At 43.3% G+C, this 21,335-nt stretch overlaps 1 protein-coding gene across 7 annotated transcripts in view; it reads left to right on the forward strand.

Annotated features, from left to right (window-relative positions):
- The window catches only part of LOC125466945 (CMP-N-acetylneuraminate-beta-galactosamide-alpha-2,3-sialyltransferase 4-like), a 116,376-nt gene that overhangs the window by 78,928 nt on the left and 16,113 nt on the right, over window positions 1-21,335 (forward strand). For all 7 annotated transcript variants that reach the window (XM_059639065.1, XM_059639064.1, XM_059639069.1 and 4 more), the window contains 4 exons: window positions 9,788-9,848; window positions 14,570-14,665; window positions 16,987-17,176; window positions 20,857-20,988. In XM_059639065.1, the coding sequence (XP_059495048.1) occupies window positions 9,788-9,848; window positions 14,570-14,665; window positions 16,987-17,176; window positions 20,857-20,988 (479 nt within the window). The remainder of the gene's footprint in view (window positions 1-9,787; window positions 9,849-14,569; window positions 14,666-16,986; window positions 17,177-20,856; window positions 20,989-21,335) is intronic.

Consider the following 21,335-nt stretch of genomic DNA (forward strand, 5'->3'; position numbering starts at 1 on the left):
TGTATCTGCTGCTCTCGTCCTTCTAGATTGAAATGGCGTGGGTTTGGAAGGGGGCTGTTCAAGAATGTTTGATGAATTTCTGCAGTGCATCTTGTGGATGGTACACTCTGATGCTACCGAGCGTCAGTGGTGGATGGAGTGAATATCTCAGAATGTAGTGCCAATCAAGTGGGCTGCTTCGTCCTTGTTGGCATCAAGGTTCTTGAGAGTTGTTGCAGCTGCACCCATCCAGACAAGTGACCTGACCAGTAGACAGGCTTTGGGGAGTCAGGAGGGAAGTTACTCACTGCATTATTTCTAGTCTTTGGCCCATTCTTTTAGCCACTGTATTTATATGTCTAGTCTTTTTCAGTTTCTGATGAATGGCCACGCCCTAGGATATTGATAGTGGAGGATTCAGTGATGGTAATGGCATTGAATGTCAATCAGTGCTGGTTAGATTCTCTCTTATTGGAGATGGCCCCTGTACTGGTCAGGATGCTTCTCTCCCTCTCTTTCTCCTTCAGATAATTCCACTGCTTAACAAGAGGTGCAGGGTGGCCGGTCCACTTATTAACTTCTCTGATTTATCAATTAAATGCCACAGTTTACAGGAAATGCCAAAGGACCATCAGGTTAAGTGGCTTTTACTGCAGAGTACAGAGAGAGCTTCTCAACTTGTGGAGATCTGATGAGTTCTCTGGGTCATGCTCATAGCCCCAAGCTGTTTAGTTCAATTGAACATCATTGTTGTCAGACAAAAGGCTTATTACCATCTATAACTGGTTGCTGGTTCACAGAACAGCTAGGTGCCTATACCAACCACAGCTTCATCTATATACAACCCTTTGGCTCCAGGTCACCTGCAACCACACTTTCCAGATTGCTCGAATAAGCAGCAATATGAACAGTACTTATAATGAGCGTCATATTGCTTGCTTTCAAAAACATGCAGCAATCTACCAGTAATCCTCATTTTTCGAAAACAAATTTCTCTCCTCATTACATTCATGTTTATAAATACGGGAAAGAAATGCACAGTTTTACACAGCCCATGATGGTCTGCTGCACCCAGCTCTCATTGACTGATGCTGGGTGCTCAGGCAGCTCCTGTCTGGTTTGTAATACCTGGCACAGCTGACATCTGTCATGGACAAGGAGAGCTCCCTCCTCCTCAATGCCCTCATCCTCCTCCTCCTTGGAAAATGACACCCATGCCCTCAGTATCTATCGCATCAGCTCACTGTGTGCTCCAATAATGCAGGGCACAGCACACCAAGATGATACAGCACACCCTGCCCTGACTGTACTGGAGGATTCCCACAACTTTCCGAAAAGCTTGTCCGAGCAGTGAGATCACATCTTCAGCAGCTGCATCAGCTGCTCTTCCATGGCCCTGCTTGAAGGATGGGCAGCAGTGTATAAGTAGTTGTCAGTCAATGTGTTATGTAATGGGTCATGAGACATGGTTGTAATGGGTAGTCCTTACCCCTCAGCACCCAGTCTGGTAAAACCCTCGGACCCTCAAACATACCAGGTACATGAGAGTGCTCCAGGATGTAGGAGTTGTGGCATAAGCCAGAATGATGGATGGACATGACGGATGACCAGGACATTAAAGGAACAGAATCCCTGCCTGGTGATGAATTCCACAGCATTGTGATAAAGGCCCTCTCGGTGACATGTGTGTACAATCAATAGTACCTTACACCTGGGGAAAGCCAGCTATGTGTTTGAATCCTACTATACAGGCCGCAGTACTAGCCTCATCAACGGGAAACGAAATTAGCCAGGGTGATCTTACACTGCTGGCACCACTCACCATCCTAACACATGGTAGATACATGACTGAGAGATGCCACACAGGTCAGCTGTCACTCCCTGGAAGGAGACAGTCACAAAGAAGTTCAAAGTGGCTACCCACTTCACTGCCCCCGAGAAAAGATGGCCACCCACTCCTGTTGCCCTGGGGTCCAGCTCCAGCATCACAGTGTTATCACAGTGTTCCAGGACGAATGAAGCCTGCATCAAACCATGCCTCACTCATCCCCAAGAAATGCAGTCAGGAGCAAAACACTTCTGGCTTCTTGTGGTCCATAATATTCTGAGGGGCCCTGCAGCAGTGAAGCCCTCCTGGGCTTGGTTTCCTGTGTTCCATGGTAGCCTGTTGATGTTCCTGACCTTTCTATTGGCCCTGACCCTCCTGCCTCCACCTGCACATTCTCAGTAAGGCAGTCACCAGCGATCAATATCCCACCAATGACAAGGCACAGTGGAAGTGGTCTATGTTGGGAACAGAAGTGAAAGAGGTTCTTCAGTCTCAGAGGACTCATTAATGGCATTACTTGAGATGTGGGCTGCACACGCCCCTCTCCACACCATGAAGCATGCACTGGGCTAATGATGCCATTCATTCTGCTTCAGCCTCAGCATGGGCTGAGTCACCAAGGCATTCTATCAAAACGGACAGTCTGTCGTGTTCTCACCCTCTCCTGGTCCTAAACCCACATCATTCATGAAATTTTCCACTGGATTCAGTACCGACCATCATTACACGACAGATGAAGATGTGATAATATCTACCTCTTATAGCCATTTGCAAATTGATGGCTTACCATTGGCCAGCATTGGTTTGTTTTAACATCATTGCTGCTAACTGCAGCATCATTGAGATGCCAATGTTTTAGTTTGCCAGCAACAATGGAATGGTACAATCTGCCTTTGACCAGTATCCAAATGCGAAGCACCTTCACTCTGCCCACATAGCAAGTAAGTGAGAAAATGGTTCCAAATTAATCATTGTTGAAGTTTCTCCCATCAAGCTGATAGGGGCTCTTGACACCATGCATGATGTCCCGACCTTTTGTACATTTGCATTTTGCAACTAGGAACAACAAGTGATGCCAGAGAGCAGAACTCATGGTGGAGGTCACTGGATTCCACCTGGTCAACAGGTACCTCACCCCCCACTCCCACCCCAGAGCCTTCATGACCCTTTTTATCTCATGCTACCCTGACAATACATTTTCATTTATCCCACTCTTGTGGAGAACCACTACATTGCATTTTACCTCCAATTCCATTGACGTTACACCTTAATTATGCTCCTCTATGCTCTATGGTGAAAGCTATGGTGCTGGCCATTCCTAATAATCGCCCCTCCCTTTATCTACCGTGCCCTCCAATGCTGTGCCACCTCACACCCACACACCTCGAACAGCCCCCTGCCTGCACCTCTACAAGTGGTTGTGTTTTCTCCCCCAGTCTTGATTCCCCACTCCTTTTAGCACTGATCTTCTTGCTGGCTGTAAAGGCACTACATGCACTTTCCTGAGCCACTTCCAGACCGGTCCTTACTGATGAGCAGCCTGCCTGTGTGTCTCACAAAACAGCATGATGGTATTGTAGTAGTGACAGTCTTTGGCTCTAGTTGAAGCACCAGCGAGCTAATGGTGAGGCAGGAATTTTACAAGCATACAGGCTGGCACTATGTACGTGAGCTCTAAGAGAGCAAGCAAGCTGCCCTGAGATACAGAGAAGGGTCACTGGATCTGAAACGTTAACTCTGATTTCTCTTCAGAGACCTGATGAGCTTTTCCAGAAAGTTCTGTTTTTGACTGAGATATAGTCTGATCCAATCTATGTCCCTGTTTCTGGTGCACCTTGCAATGCTGATCAGTGTTTCCTGAGTATATGGATCAGAGAGGCACTGTGTGGACAGTAAGTGGTTGGCTAATGTCGAATGCTGATGGCCATGGGTGATGGTGTACACGACTGGTGCCATGGATCATGTCTGAGATGCTGCTGGGTGTTGACCACATGGAGGCTCCTCACAGCCAGGGCTAAACTGGAGGTTCAGGTACCTGCTCTGACTTCCACGTCAAGAATCCTTGACATCTGGTTTGTTTGGAAAGATAGGAATCAGGCGTTAAGGAGGCCAGTTAGAACATTAATGAGGAATTTAATGACCTATAAAGATCTATTTTCCCTCCACTTCCACCTCTATCTGCCTTTCATTGGGATCGCTTATTCTGCGACGCCCTCATCCACTCCACACTTCCCACTAATCCCACTACCGCCCGCACCTCTCCCCACAGCCGCAGGAAGTGCTGCACCTGCCCCTACACCTTCCCCTCAGCACCATTCAAGGCAACAAACAAACCTTTCACATCAGTCAGAGGTTCATCTGTACATTCATCAATGTGGCCTACTGCATCGGTGTCTCCCGATGTGGCCACCCCTCCATTGTCGAGGCCAAGTAGAGGCTTCGAAACTGTTCTGTAGAGCATCTACACTCTGTTCATGACAAAAAACAGCACCTTCTGACCACCAACCATTTTAACTCCCCACCCACTACCTGGGTGATCTCCAGCCAGTGTCATAATGACACCACCTGCAACCTGGACAGGCAACATCTCATATTCCACCTCAGGAACCTCCAGCCCAATGACCTAAATGTAGATTTTACCAGGTCCAAAATCTCCGCACCCCTGGTCTCATCCCATGACCGACCCTCCCTCTCATCCCGCCTCCTTGACCTGTCCATCTTCTCTCCCACATATCTGCCCCACCCATCCCACTGACCAATCCCCACTACTACCTCCCTGCACTCACCTATCACCATCCCATCTATCTTCCCAGTCCAAGCCCTCTTCTATTTATTTCCCAGCTCCCTTCCCCCTCCCCATTTCTGAAGAAGGGTCCTGACCGAAACATCAGCTTTCCTGCTTTTTTGATGCTGCCTGGCCTGCTGTGTTCCTCCAGCTCCACACTGTCTTATCTATGAACCCAGCACTTGCAATTCTTACTATTTCCTAATGACGTATAATCTTCCTTTACTACCAATTCACCCATGCCTCATGAAAAACTTGCCTCACCACTCAGCAACAGCATAAAAGACACAGCAAGATGCTCCTAAGTTTGAAATGAGCTTCCTCAGACGTCTACCCAATTCTACCCACATCTCACCCTCACCCACATCGTTCAGGGCCTGATTAGACTGCACCCAGAAAAATAAATCCGGAACCAAACTCAGGACTGACTCAAGATAATTCTGCTTCGGTGTCATTTGAGGTCAGGTCGAATCCTTGAGATTTGGAACACTGTATGTAATTTGATGGATGCAGTCTGTGTATTTGTGATTGATTTAATCATGTTTCTGTGGTAGAAAAATGTTGACAGCCATTAACTGATGAATTTGATGTTTGCCAGAGTCAGGATCAATCCATGTGACACTTTCAGGGCAAGTGCTAGGTTGTTCGAGCTGTTTCTCTTGAATGGAAACATTCTTGAATCTGCTCCAAGAAGAGCACTAGGAGAGCTCTGAGGTTTCCAGGCTGATACTCACCTTTCAGCCAAAATTTAACAGATATTGTCTGTCCCTTATGATGTTGGTTTTTATAAGATCTTGATGTGTAGGGCTTGGTAGTGGCAATTTTAATATTGTCATTAGAATACAAAATGGTTCATGGTTGTAAAGCCTTTTGTGATATCCTGAAGCTGGTAATAAATTAAAAACAAGTTAGCTTAGTTTTGGAGCAGTACCTGTTTTATATGAGATGTTACTATTATGTAAATTTCATATCTTTGCCCTCAGGACTGAATAATAATACCCAGGTTGTATCGCTCAAAGTTCAGGGCAGTTACATAATTCTATAAAACACAAGTCAACAGTACTGATTAAAGAGCACACAGTTGAGCTTAGATTCTGAACACAGTTGATACTTCAAAGATCAGAACAACTCCAACCTGACTAATTACTGACTTGTTAGACATGGAATACCCCACAGTGCAGTTAGAGGCCATTTGGCCCATTGAGTTCACACTAACCCTCCGAAGAGTATCCAAACCAGACTCAGCCCATAACAAGATAATAAAATGTGAGGCTGGATGAACACAGCAGGCCAAGCAGCATCTCAGGAGCACAAAAGCTGACGTTTCGGGCCTAGACCCTTCATCAGAGAAGGGTCTAGGCCCGAAACGTCAGCTTTTGTGGCTCTCTGATGAAGGGTCTAGGCCCGAAACGTCAGCTTTTGTGCTCCTGAGATGCTGCTTGGCCTGCTGTGTTCATCCAGCCTCACATTTTATTATCTTGGAATCTCCAGCATCTGCAGTTCCCATTATCTCAGCCCATAACCCCACATTTTCCATGACTAATCCCCCGAGCCCACGCAACCCAGGACACTGCGGGGTAATTTAGCATGGCCAATCCACTCTAACTTGCACATCTTTGGTCTGTGTGAGGAAACCCTCACAGACACAAGGAGAATGTGCAAACTCCAAATAAATCCATCCCCAAGGATTTGAACCTGGGCCCCCGGTGCTGCAAGGCAGCAGGCGCTAATCACTGAGTCACCATACTGCCCCATCTCTGAATTCTTATCAAAATGATGGAAAGTGTTGTCAACAGTGCTACCAGCGCTTGTTCAGCAATAACCTGATCACTTATGCTTAGTTTAGGTCCATTCAGGGTCATTCAGTTCCTGTCCTCATTATAGGCTTGCTCCAAACTTGGACAAAAGAATTAACTCCAGAGATTCCCCTCTGTAGAAACATAGCATTTCTCTTCCTGACTGTCGCCAACACCAGGGCACCCAGTTCTAGGATCATTACCCCCCAGAATCTTCTCTGTGTCCTAGTTTTCCATCTTCCTTGTTTTAGATCAGTGCTACTCAGCACAATTTCCCTTTAAGAGCAGCAGGTTGCCTTTAAGAACAAAGTGCTGGTTGCATCCTTTGCCTTCAGTATAACACTACTTGTTTCTCTGCTGGGTATACAGTCAGCACAAGGAGGAAGCCAGCAGTAAGGAACCTGCTTGGCCCCAGAATACAGTTGTGAACTGCTGCTACTCCACCCCAAAAAATGCAGCAGCAAAAGTTTTAAGCCCAGTGCCTTTTGGAAAACAGGAAAAGTTAGGAATTTTTTGTGCAACAACACACGTCTCCTCATTGCTCCTCCTCTAGGACTGTTGGTTGGTTTATATTTACCTCTGAATGTTGCCAATTCTCCTTCCATTGCTCCTTCACTCCTTTACTTAAATATAAAACATCACAAGATTATTTTGGATAAACAAGGCCAGTTGACTGACCTTGAGCCAAGTCATGACACCTCTTTGTGTAAAGAATGATTGCCTACATTACATCCTTGACTTTTTCAACAATTGACAATGGTTTTGTGGTCACTGTTCTTTTTCTTTTAATTCAGAATTTTTTTGATTTCAAATCCCATCATGTGCTGTGGTGGAATTCAAACTGAAGTCCTTAGAACCCGAGGCCGTGAATTAATAGTCCAGCAATTATACTACTGGGGTCATTGCTTCTCTATGACTAGAGGTTGTTAGTTGGTAAAAACTTAGAAGGTGGAATATAATGTGGAAAAATGTGAAGCTATACACTCTGATAGAAAGAGTAGGAAAGTTGAAGATTAATTAAATAGAAAGGAAGACTGCAGGAAGCTGCAGTACAGTGGGATTTGGGATCCTCATGCATGATTCAGAAAAAGGCTAGCATTCACATTCAGCAGATAATAGAGGAGGCAAGCTGAATTTTGGTCTTATTTCAGCTGTTTACATTGCACTGGGATCAGAGTTACGGTGCACCACTGTTTACGTTGTATTGGGATCAGAGCTTTTATTAATGGAGGGATCGAGTTCCGGAACCAAGAGGTTATGGTGAAGCTGAACAAAACTCTGGTGCGACCGCACTTGGAGTATTGTGTACAGTTCTGGTCACCGCATTATAAGAAGGATGTGGAAGCTTTGGAAAGGGTGCAGAGGAGATTTACTAGGATGTTGCCTGGTATGGAGGGAAGGTCTTACGAGGAAAGGCTGAGGGACTTGAGGCTGTTTTCATTAGAGAGAAGAAGGTTGAGAGGTGACTTAATTGAAACATATAAAATAATCAGAGGGTTAGATAGGGTGGATAGGGAGAGCCTTTTTCCTAGGATGGTGATGGCAAGAACGAGGAGGCACAGCTTTAAATTGAGGGGTGAAAGGTATAGGACAGATGTCAGAGGTAGTTTCTTTACTCAGAGAGTAGTAAGGGAATGGAACACTTTGCCTGCAACGGTAGTAGATTCGCCAACTTTAGGTACATTTAAGTCGTCATTGGATAAGCATATGGACGTACATGGAATAGTGTAGGTTAGATGGGCTAGAGATCGGTATGACAGGTCGGCACAACATCAAGGGCCGAAGGGCCTGTACTGTGCGGTAATGTTCTATGTTCTATGTTCTACACCCATCTGGTACACTATTGTCCACTTGGGAAGAAAATTGCTGTTCTTACCTGGTCTGAACTAGATGTGACTCCAGACCTACAACAATGTGATTGACTTTTAACTGCTCTCTGGGCAGTGAATGGCTGTCTAGTCAGTGACTCCTACATCCTGTGAATGAAAACCAAAATGCCCCTGTATGTTCTGTGTTATCGCTTGCCTTCACACCTATTTTTGTGTCATCTACAACTTTGGTGATAACACATGCACTTTCCTCATCCGAGTTATTAATATGGCTTATGGTTTAGCAGCTGAAGACATGACCGCCAAGGGTAGAGTGATGAAGAGGCCAGATTCAGAGCAGCAGAGATATGTCAGACGTATATGCAAATACAGCTGGCTGGAGATTTAAGGAGGCATCAGTATAATGCAGGATGTGAAAGCAAGGAAGAGAAATTTAAATTAAAGCTGTTGCTTAACTGAAAGCCATTGTTGAAGGGTGAGCAGAAGAGTGAAAGGGTAAACATGTTTTGGTATGGTAGGACATAGGCGACCGCAGGTTAGATGACCTCTTGGGAATACGAGGAATTAGAACGTGGGAGGCTGATAGCAGCATCATGGCGTTGGCAGCCTAGAGGTAACAAAGGGTTTCAGTAGCAGATGAGCTGTAGCAGGACAGACTTTGATGATGCTAATAAGATGGAAATAGAAGGTTTTAGTAATGAACTGACAGTATTGATATACAATTACAAATTCATTTCTTCCATATTACTGCTGTTAGTTTCCCCACAGGTCAACATGACTCTTACACTGCCAGCAATAGCAACAGCGTAGGGCTCACTTTAACCTTCATTTGGTATTCCTAATGTTCCCTCAAAGGTCATTTTATCTTTGTATCCAATATGTAGGTTTTCACCTCATCAGACTTTCTGTTGCACTGGCACTCAGCATGCTGCTGATGCAGCAGTGAACAATTTACACCAACAAGCACAATAGCAAGTACTATTAGTCTCTGGTATATTGACTGCAAATTCTAAGACATTATGTGCTTAAAATAGCAAAATGTAACACAATCAGCCCTTTGGTGTTGTTCACTTAGTAGCTTTTCTCAAGTTGAGAAGTTCTCATTTGTAACAACCTCCAGTTTCCAGTGTTTAGGCCAGCTATCTACTACCACCATACCCCCAGACCCCTCGCCTAGCCCCAGCTCCCCACCAGCTGGCCTCATCTATCACCCAGTGAGCTATAATATGGCTTGTCAGTACCTCTTGCAGTGTTCACTGAGGGAAAGAGTTGAATCGTTACTTTTGCAGATAGAATAGTTATGATCAGAAGAGAATTGGCAAGTCTTCCTTATTTTAAAAACTTCTTTAAATGGTTGAAATGGGACGTGTCTGGGACGTGAGACTTGGACTATGATGTCCGGAATGTGTCACCTCACAACAGATCTGAAGTGTGATGGAGACTTTCAAAATTTTGATGTCGGTTGAGTTTTGGGTAAAGCAGACAAAGTGAGAAACAGCAACAAAGGCTGGGTTTTTATGTTCGGTAAAGAAGTTATTATACCAGGATAAATTTATCTTTTTCCTTCCAGAAGTGGTTGTCAAAAAGATATTGGCCCGAACACAGTTCAACATGCCAAAGGAGATAGACAGGTAAATCATCCTTTCTCGGATCTACTTTCCAGGGAGACTTTCCCCTTCTTGAGCAATCCTCTGAATGAATGTTCCCTATTACTGTCACATTCCCAATGCACAGCAGAGCATGATAGAGACGTTGGGATAAAAATGATACTAGGAATCTTCAGCAGGTCTGGCAATGTCTACAGAGAGAGAACCAGAGTTAACATTTCCATTTCAGTACAACTTTTCTTCAGAACTGGTTCCAAACCTGTAGATACATGAATGGAAGCATTTCAATTCTGAAGAAGAATCGGATTATTGACAGAAAGTGTTGGTACTATCAGAGACAATGGATGCTCCTGTTCTTTCACCTCCAGGAGTTACCTGCTCTTGATTCGAATTGCTTTCCTCTGCTGCCCTGAAACAGTTGTGCAGATTGCTCAAGCTAACCATGCACATTATTGGGACTTCCTTGAGTATTTGCCCATGATATAATCAGCTCCCCTCAATTAACCATCTCTTCATCTCGATCACTAAATTCTCAGCTGGCGTATGTGACATCCAATATTGGATGAACATAAGTTTCCTACAATTAACATGAGGAAGATGGAAGCCTTTGTTTGTAGTCCTCGCTCCAAGCTCCATTTCCTAGTTATGAACTCCATCTATCTTCCTGACAACAGTCTGAGATTAAGGCAGTTTGTTTGGGTTAATTCTGAGGCAAGCTTGCTAACTCATTTTTTTGCCATTGCCAAGCCTGCCTGTTTCCACCTGCATAACAATGCCTGGTTCATACCTGTCTTAGCCCATGTTCTGTTTTCCTTACATCCATAATAAAGTACTCCAGTGCACTCCTGGCTAGCCTCCAAAATTTAATCATAAATTTGAGCTCACCCAAAACTCTGCTGTACATGTCTTAACTTGCAGCAACTCCAACTCCCCAATTACCGCTGTGCTCACTGATCTTCATTAATCAGTTCTATTCAAACAACGTGGCGATTTTAACATTCTCACCCTTGTTCCAAGCTTCCTCTACAGACTTATGCCTCCCTTTCCCTCATTTCAGCCAGGCCCACACCCCTCTAAGGTACCTTTACTCATTTCATTCTGACCTCTCCTGCAGTTCCAATTATAATTCTCCATCATTGGCTGCTATGCCTTCAGTTACCTAGGAATCCCTACAATTCTCCATGTCTCAATCTCAATTTTCACCTTTCAAATACTTCGTAGAACCTATATCGTTGCCAAAGGTTCCAGTGTTCTGACCTGGTATCTCCTTACGTGGTGCAGTGTTATAGTGTCCTATTTTGCTTTCTAACATTCCTGTGAAGTGACTTGAGATTTTTGCTTACGGTGAAGACACCAAATATATAGGCTGTTGTTGGAGTTGCAATATGTACTAGAGTGGTAACTGAGGAAGTAAAACACAGATATTTTCAGAAAAACAAAAGCAGTTTGCTATGCACTGTAACAGACAGAAAAATCAAAGTGCATTTATCTGCTACAGGAAGATGAGTATTGAGATCACATGTCCAATAATGGCACTTGTTAATTGTTTTCTTTCGCAATCAGAAGTTTAACTAGCCTAATATGAATTCCCATTTAATCACAAATGGCAAAAGGTGTATTAATGTAGCCCCAAAAACAATAAAGCTCGGACGGATTTCAAAGATTACCATCTTACACATTCAGTGCAAACACAATGTGGAACATGGAGATCATTTTAATTATTGATTAAAATAAATAGTATTTATGCTTTGGCAGAAGTCACCTCATATTCTGTATAAATATTTATCTGTCATATACCACTGGCTACTAACATACTCAATAGAAATTATTCATCTGGATGTGAGTTTTCTCGCTGAGCTGGAAGGTTAGCTTTCAGACGTTTTGTCACCATTCTAGGTAACATCATCAGTGAGCCTCCGACGAAGTGCTGGTGTTATGTCCCGTTTTCTACTCATCTGGTTAGGCTTCCTTGGGTTGGTGATGTCATTTCCTGTTCGTTTTCTCAGGGGATGGTAGATTGGCTCCAAATCAATATGTTTGTTGATGGAGTTCCGGTTGGAATGCCATGCTTCTAGGAATTCTCGTGCGTGTCTCTGTTTGGCTTGTCCTAGGATGGATGTATTGTCCCAATAAAGTGGTGTCCTTCCTCATCTGTATGTAAGGATATGAGTGATAGTGGGTCATGTCGTTTTGTGGCTAGTTGATGTTCATGTATCCTGGTGGCTAGCTTTCTGCCAGTTTGTCCAATGTAGTGTTTGTCACAGTTCTTGCAAGGTATTTTGTAGATGACGTTTGTTTTGTTTGTTGTCTGTATAGGGTCTTTTAAGTTCATTAGCTGCTGTTTAAGTGTGTTGGTGGGTTTGTGGGCTACCCTGATGCCAAGAGGTCTGAGTAGTCTGGCAGTCATTTCGGAAATGTCTTTGATGTAGGGGAGAGTGGTTATGGTTTCTGAGCCCGTTTTGTCTGTTTGTTGGGTTTGTTGCTGAGAAATCGGCAGACTGTGTTCATAGGGTACCCATTCTTTTTGAATACCCTGTATAGGTGATTTTCCTCTGCTCTGCGTAGTTCCTCTGTGCTGCAGTGTGTGGTGGCTCGTTGGAATAATGCTCTAATGCAGCTTCGTTTGTGGGTGTTGGGATGGTTGCTCCTGTAGTTCAGTATTTGGTCCGTATGTGTTGTTTTCCTGTAGACGCTGGTTTGAAGTTCCCCATTGGCTGTTCGCTCTACTGTGACATCTAGGAATGGCAGCTTGTTGTTGTTTTCCTCCTCTTTTGTGAATGTTATGCCAGTAAAGGGTATTATTGATGGTCTTGAAGGTTTCCGCTAATTTGTTTTGTTTAGTGATGACAAAGGTGTCATCCACATAGCGGACCCAAAGTTTGGGTTGGATGATTGGCAGAGCTGTTTGTTCGAGTCTCTGCATTACTGCCTCTGCTAAGAACCCTGATATCGGAGATCCCATGGGTGTACCGTTGGTTTGTCTGTAGGTTTTGTTATTGAAAGTGAAGTGGGTGGTAAGGCATAGGTCCACTAGCTTGATGATGTTGTCCTTGCTGATGAGGTTGGTGGTGTCTGGTGTATGTGTCTTCTGTTCTTCTAATAGTGTAGTCAGTGTTTCTTTGGCCAGTTTGATGTTGATGGATGTGAACAGGGCTGTTACGTCAAAGGAGACCATTATTTCATCCTCTTCTATCTTGGTGCCTTTGATGGTGTTCAGGATGTCATGGGTGGAGCGAATGGAGTGGTGGGAGTCTTCTACTAGGTGTTTTAGTGTTTGGTGTAGTTCCTTGGCTAATCTGTAGGTTGGTGTTCCAGGTAGTGAGACTATGGGTCTGACGGGGGCTCCTGGTTTGTGAATTTTTGGTAGTCCGTAGAAGCGTGGTGTGTTGGATCCATCTGGTTTCATTTTTTGTAAGTCTCTCTTGTTTAATTCTCCAGATTTTTGAAGTTTTTTGAGTAAGGCTGTGATTCAGTTCTCTAGTTGTGGAGTCGGGTCTATAGCCACCTGTTGGTAAGTGTCGATATCGGCAAGCAGTGCGTTCGCTTTCTCAATGTAGTCTGTTCGGTTTAAAATGACTGTCAAGCGTCCTTTGTCTGCAGGTAGGATAACGATGTTTTTATCTTTTTTGAGTCCTTTTAGGGCTTTCCTTTCTTGTGTATTGAGTGTGTGTCCTTCCTTTTTCCTACTTAGTGTTGGTGCGACTGTCTGTCTGATGGTTTGCTGGGTTTCTTCTGAGAGTTTGTTGTCTTTCAGTGTTGCTTCTAACGCTGCTAAGAAATCTTTCTTGTCCGCATCCCGGAAGTTGTAATTTAATCCTCTTACTAAGACGGCTTTTTCAGGGTCTGTTAATGGTCGGTCAGATAAGTTTTTTATCCATGCTTCTGTGCTGTCTGTGTTGTTATTTTGTGTGAGTTTGTCTAGTTTTTTCTGCAGCAATAAACCCAAACAAACGGATAAAACGGGCTCAGAAACCATAACCACTCTCCCCTACATCAAAGACATTTCCGAAATGACTGCCAGACTACTCGGACCTCTTGGCATCAGGGTAGCCCACAAACCCACCAACACACTAAAACAGCAGCTAATGAACTTAAAAGACCCTAGACAGACAACAAACAAAACAAACGTCATCTGCAAAATACCTTGCAAGAACTGTGACAAACACTACATTGGACGAACAGGCAGAAAGCTAACCACCAAGATACATGAACATCAACTAGCCACAAAACGACATGACCCACTATCACTCGTATCCTTACACACAGATGAGGAAGGACACCACTTTGATTGGGACAACACATCCATCCTAGGACAGGCCAAACAGAGACACGCACGAGAATTCCTAGAAGCATGGTATTCCAACAGGAACTCCATCAACAAACATATTGATTTGGAGCCAATCTACCATCCCCTGAGAAAAAGAACAGGAAATGACATCACCAACGCAGGAAATGACATCACCAACCCAAGGAAACCTAAACAGATAAATAGAAAGCGGGACATAACACTAGCGCTCCGTCGGAGGCTCACTGATGATGTTACCTAGAATGGTGACGAAACGTCTGAAAACTAACCTTCCAGATCAGCGAGAAAACTCACACCCAGAACCTCAACCTGAGCTACAAATCTTCTCAAAACTCGCTAAATTATTCATCAATTAAATAAACCTATATTTCTCACTTTTTAATGTTCAGTCAAAAACACATATCAATCTTGCTTCAATAAAAGATTTTGGTCTTTTCAGGTTAAATTGTAAACGATGTGTTATCGTTGGCAATGGAAACACTCTGAGGAACAGCTCCTTGGGAGAAACAATCAATAAATACGATGTTGTTATTCGGTGAGTGGATTTGTTTTCCTGTATGGTTTTGTGTTGGGCCTGGTCCACTCTGACTGTTAATTTAGAGGAACAAAGTCTCATTCCAGAGACACAAGCACACACTTCAGCTCAGAGTAAAGGAGCAGCTCCTGGCTATGCTGCACTCCTTCAGTTCTATACTGCTGTACTAGCCTTAACCTTCATGCTTAGGTCCTGAGTCAGATAAACCAAGCTCTATTTCACAAGGTAAGCTGAATGCCTAAATTGGGAGGAGGTATCACAAGATTGCAGTCCAATTTTCTGTGCATGGTTAAAGTCATTGCAGCGATAATGTGCAGCTATGCGAGAGCAAGCATTTTTGTGGTACAAGACTAATTAGGTAAAATCTCTATAGATTATTGGCCAGCTGTAATCTCATTCCATTCTCCATTAATCCCCACTTTAACACCTGTCATCCTTTCTCTGAGCTCTAGCTCTCCACGACACATAGTTCCTGTCCCTTCAAACCTATTGCCACTTATCTGCTGACCAACCACATCCTTTCCTGGCCCCCAGGTTAGCTGATATCAATAACTATTATTTTTGTTTAGTTACCATGCCTATCTCTTTCAAATCTGAAGCCAACTCTTCCATCCCCAAAAATATAGCTATCACCCTCTATCCTTGCAATCTGTCTGCCATCTCCAATCGCACTTTCCTCTTATTCCTGTTGCTGTCACTCAAATCTGTTCTTTTCTTTCCCTCAAAACCATGATCAAAACTTTAATGGCCCTTATCAAAGTCAACAAATTATTTCCAGTATACTTGTGACCATTGAGAAGGCATAATAAAATAACAAAGTGTGGAGCTGGATGAACACAGCAGGCCAAGCAGCATCTCAGGAGCACAAAAGCTGACGTTTTGGGCCCAGATCCTTCATCAGGGAGAGGGATAGGGAGAGGGTTCTGAAATAAATAGAGAGATGGGGAGGCAGACCAAAGATGGATAGAGGAGAAGATAGGTGGAGAGGAGAGTGTAGGTGGGGAGGTGGCATGGTAATCTCACTGGATTAGTAATCCATAACCTCACATGCTATTCTAGGAACATGGCCTTGTATCTCACCAAGGGGTTGGTGAAAGTTGGAACAAATAAAGTGTGGAATTTAAAGGCAGCCAAATGATGACCATGTAACAAAGTCACTGTCATAGACTGACAACTATCTGACAATATGAAAAATTGCTCAGGGATGACCTAAACACAAAATGTAGGATAAACTGAGCTCTGTTAATTATTGCCAAATAGGATAACTAATGAAGAGATGGAAGGGGTCATCAACAATGCCTTCAAGTGAGACTTGAAAGGATATAACCTGTTGACTGATGTAAATTAGAATTTAGTTTACACATCAGCTCACAACCTGGCTGGAATTCACCCTGGCCACTGGTACTCTCCTTTCTCACTTCAAACATCAACTTTGTTGCTTTTCAGCTTCTATTGCAAAATAGTATGTTCCCTTTCAGCTGCAAGTTACAATGTCAAATTGTACATCTACAAGTTGCTGAACTGACAGTAAAGGTGTACATACAAACTTGAGAACTCATAAATGAGGGCTAAAACTGAAACTCACGGATGCGAGTAAGATCTCTCGTCATCAAGGGTTAATGCGGAACAAAAATGAATCCTATTGAATACTGCCAAGGGAACCCAATTAATCAAATGACATAAATAGATTCAGTGAAGAACTGTTCCCTATATTACATAGTTCAAACAGAATTTTACACAATCATTGATTAGAATGTGGAAATTGCCTCTACAAAGAGTAGTTTAAAAAAATAATGTAGGTACATTTAAAGGAGAATCTAGAAAAATACGTTATGGAAAAAAGAATAGAAAGGTGTTTTGTTGTGCTTCGATATAGAGGAGGAACTTGTATAGTAGTTGAACCAAATGGCCTTTGCTGTAAATTCAATGCAATATGGAATTCTATGTAAAAGATAGGACTGAAATACATGATGAGAAGGTGGCATCAGGTTTGATGGGAATACTTAAGAATTTCAGCCGGGGATAAGTCTGGTGATGACACTTGAAAGTTGGTGACAGAAATGTTCCCCTTCTTTCACTTATCAATAATCCTTCAAAAAAAATGTTGGCCTAAATTCATGTTTTATTCTCTCAAAGAATGGTGTTCATTGAACACTTAAAGTAATAAAATAACCCAAATAAAGTCTAAAAACTGATTTATTCCTAAATGCAAATGATAAAGCCATGTAAAAGGCCTTGTGATTAAAATAATTTAAAGTAGAATGTCTAGTTGGACACAATATTTACTTTTGAACTTGCCTCTAAATGTTTTCTGTTTGTAGATTAAACAATGCTCCAGTGAGAGGCTATGAAAAGGATGTTGGAAACAAAACTACTCTAAGGATCTTTTACCCAGAATCAACAATTGAAGATCCCACCGTTGAAAACAATCTTGATACACTGTTTGTGCTTGTACCATTTAAGGCAGCCGACATCAACTGGTTGAAGGCCATCGTATACAATGAGACAAGAGTAGGTATCCTGGATTGGAACTGTAATGGCTCACAGCAGCTATATTCAGAACCGGAGCCATTCGGAATTACTGTGTGATGTTTCTGTGCTGTGTTCAGGAAATGGTAAAGAGATGCAGCTAAACCTTTGCATGCAAAAGACCAATTATTCAGGGACTGGTTCTGAGTAATTGATGGAATGAATTTACACCCATTACATATAAAACAAAAATGTTCTGACTCAGTCACATTGGTATTGAAGGTAAGGTAATTCCCAGAAGAAACAGGCAGGGCAAATAAATGGGTTGGTGATCCCACAATTCACTGAAATATAGGAATGTGATTCACTGCAAATAAGGTGGCTAACTTTATCCACACACTTGAGCAACTGAACATAAACATAAGCTGCTATGTCATGACAAAATCAGTTTCTGTGGGATTGCAACCTGATGGAAGACAGCTCTTATGAAGCTCTTGCCTCTGTGTATTGTTCATAGGCAATAAATGTTAACATTTTGCACTCACCTTGCATTCTATTTTTGGATGTTTTAAATCCATGGAAGCACTTAATGATATTATCGCACTCACTATCAGAGGAAATGGTTGAGATTCGTCGCTGAGTGGGATTTCAAAGAAGACTAGAAGAGAACATTCATGAAAGGGAAAGGAAGGAGGTGCTGAAAGGCTGGAGATAAGGATCATGGAAAAAGAGAAGACTTGCCAGTGACATAAACTCAAGTTCAGATTGTTGAACTGTGTTATAATCTCTGTGCGTGAAATCAGGACAAAATCTTTTAAGTCAAAGAGGAGCTCTGTTCCCAAAGTGCCTGACAGTGCTCGATCAATTGAAAATGCTCAAGGCTGAGATTAATTTATCTTTAGTGGTCAATTTTTTTTATTCACTTGTGGGATGTGGAAATCACTGGCTAGCCAGCATTTTGTTGCCTGTCCCAAGGTATCCTTGAGAAGGTGGTGGTGAGCTGCCTTCTTGAACTGCTGCAGTCCATGTGCTGTAGGTCGATCCACAACACCATTAAGGAGGGGGTTCTGGGATATTGACCCAGCAACAGTGAAGGAACAGCAATATATTTCCAAGTCAAGATGGTGAGTGGCTTGGAGGGGAGGTAGCAGATGATGGTATTCCCATCATAGAATCCCTACATAGAATCACATGTATCCACTACTTTGTCCTTCTAGATGGAAGTGGTTGTGGGTTTAGAAAATTCTGTCTAAGGAGCTTTGGTGGATTTCTGCAGTGCATCTTGTAGATAGTTCACGCTGCTGCTACTGATCATCGGTGGTGGAGAGAATGGATGTTGATAGATGCGGTGCCAAGCATAATAGGCTGCTTTGTCCCTGAATGGTGTCAAATGTCTTGAGTGTTGTTGGAGCGACACCCATCCAGGCAAGTGGGGAGTATTCCATCACACTCCTGACTTGTGCCTTGTAGATGATAGACAGTCTTTGCGGGGGACAGGAGGTGAGTTACTCATTGCAGTATTCCTAGCTTCTGTCCTGCTCTTGTCACCACTGTATTTATATGTTGAGTCTAGTTGAGTTTCTGATCAGCCATGACCCCAAGAACGTTAAGGGGTGAGGATTAGATTGTCTCTTATTGGAGCTGGTCATTGCCAGGCATTTGTTTTGCTTGCTACAAAGCCTCGAGAAAGATATGAAGCCAGGCAGATCACCTGGCATCAATCTAGGCACTAGAAAATGCAACGGCAGAAACAGTCCTGTCCACTCTGCAAAGTCCTCCTTGCTAACATCTAGTGGCTAATGCCAAAATTGGGAGAGTTGTCTGACAGACTAGTTAAGCAGCCTGACATAATTATACTCACAGCATCATACTTTAGCGCCAATGGCCCAGATACCACCATCACAACCTCTAGATATGTCCTGTTCCACCAGAAGGACACCCATTTGATTATTCACTCAGCAGAGGTCAGAATCATAGAAATCGTGGAGGCCTGTGGTTGGAGCAGAACAGCGGAGCAAGCCTGAGATAAAGATTTGCCATCATATTGTGACTTTCATGGTTTAACGTCTTCCAAGTGCACTTTACAGAGGAAGAGCACTTCTGAAGTATCTATGCTATAAATGAAGAATAGTAGCAGCCACTTGGTACCAAGGCTGCACAAGACAGCTATCATTGTTTGTTTTAGCGATGTGGTTGAGGACCATTATTAACAAGGATGGCAATGAGAACTCCTCAGGTTTATTGAGAGTAGTGCTAATGGGGTCCCTTATATTCACCCAATAGGGAAGATGAGACCCTCAGCTAAACATCTCATCTGAAAGTCAACACCCCTGACACTGCAGCACTCCGTCAGGTAGAATTTCCCCAGTCCTGAATGATGTAAGCTATGCTGAGAAAGTTAGGACAATTGTGTAAGATAACTAAGATAACAAAATGTGGGGCTGGATGAACACAGCAGGCCAAGCAGCATCTCAGGAGCACAAAAGCTGACGTTTCGGGTCTATCCCTTCATCATCCTCTCTACCAAGGATAAGAGATTGAGTTTCAGACTCACGGTTGTGGGGAGCAATTGTTGCTGCCTTCCCTTGTGTTGTAAGTAGCAAGAGACCAACAGAGATATAAATGGGTATGAGCACACCCAGAGTGGGTGGGGCAAGTTTGTGCTCATTTGTGCTCCTGAGATGCTGCTTGGCCTGCTGTGTTCATCCAGCCTCACATTTTATTATATGGGTGGGGCAAGTATTTTGTTCTGTGAGGGAGGGGGCGTCACTTTTGAACAAAGGACAACAGCATTGTGCAGGCACCCACACAGCCCAGGTGAGGGACTATTTGATTCTTTGGTATTATCCCACTGCGAGATAAGCTTGGCCTGTACCTCTCGTGAATGCATCATGCAGCATTAGGAATCAATTACTCTAATAGCTAAGAGGTACAATCATGGCATTATGGTCTGCAAAGATTCACTCTCATTGTCAAACTAACGAGCACCTTTTAAGCTCCCATAGCCTGTTCATGGTGCAGGAGCTACCCACTTCATACCTTGGGCAATCAAACATTATGTAGCACTAAGGATAGCCAGGCTCTGTACCTTCAATGTTGCAGCTGTGGGTAGAAAGACATCCACTCACAAAGCTGGTGTGGCAGGTGAGAGCGTATTTGCAAAGCAATTTCAGCAGTAGCAGGTATGTGCTCTTTCCCTCCCTCTCAGTGTGCCTCAGTGTTATCCTGAGGTCCAGAAGTGGGGTAGAAGCTGCTTCCTCTACAGTATCGTTCGTTGGACCTGGCATTTTGGTTGGGCATTCCTGAGAGCGTTTGTATCTAGAAGACAATAGAAGAGATAAAGTAGCAGAGAATAGAATGTGGCTCATAACCAGGTGGAGAGAAGAAGTTCATTGACCTTGAACAGGTTAAAAAAAATAGTTATTCATTGACACTGGTGTTGACTTTGATAGAAGTCAAATGCTGGTCATCATGCACTTTCCATGGTCTCCATGCACACTAATATAAGAAGGAATGCACATGTGTCACTGCTGATAGACACTTCTCTCCACACGTGTTGGAAAGAATGAGGGCATTGGAAAAATGGATCATGAAAAGCTGAAGTTGCACTCCTGCTTTCAGTTGCAATCAGAGGTAATGCTGGAGTGGATCTACCCATGTATCCAGATTTTAGTGTTTCTCTTTGATATCTTTCCCTGAATGCAAAATATTTCTCTCACTAGATTACAACAGGATTCTGGAAAAGACCAGCCTTCGTAAAGAATTTGGACCCTGCCAAGGTTCGGATACTCAACCCCTATTTTATGTATCAAGCTGCAACAAAGTTACTGGATCAACCGAACATGATTAAACGGGTAAGGTTAACTTACTGTTCTACACTATAAAGGCTGTTGTGATATTTCTTAGGGAAGGCTGTACCAGCGGATCTCAAAAGTGGAAAGTTGGAATTATGTATCATAGATTCAGACAGCACAGAAAAGGCCCTTTTGACTATCAAACCTGCACTGACACCAGTATTACTAAATGTGTGTCAATCCTAATTTCCTGCACTTGCCCTGAATCCTTGAATATTATGACATTTGCAGTACTCATCCAATATCGTTTAAAGGTTGTAAGATATCCAACCTCTACAATCTTTCCAAGTGGTGCATTCCAGGTTTCTACCACCGGCTGACTAAAAAAATCATCTTTTTCCTAAATC

This window comes from Stegostoma tigrinum, chromosome 32 (genome assembly GCF_030684315.1).
Source record: "Stegostoma tigrinum isolate sSteTig4 chromosome 32, sSteTig4.hap1, whole genome shotgun sequence".
Classification (NCBI taxonomy): domain Eukaryota; kingdom Metazoa; phylum Chordata; class Chondrichthyes; order Orectolobiformes; family Stegostomatidae; genus Stegostoma; species Stegostoma tigrinum.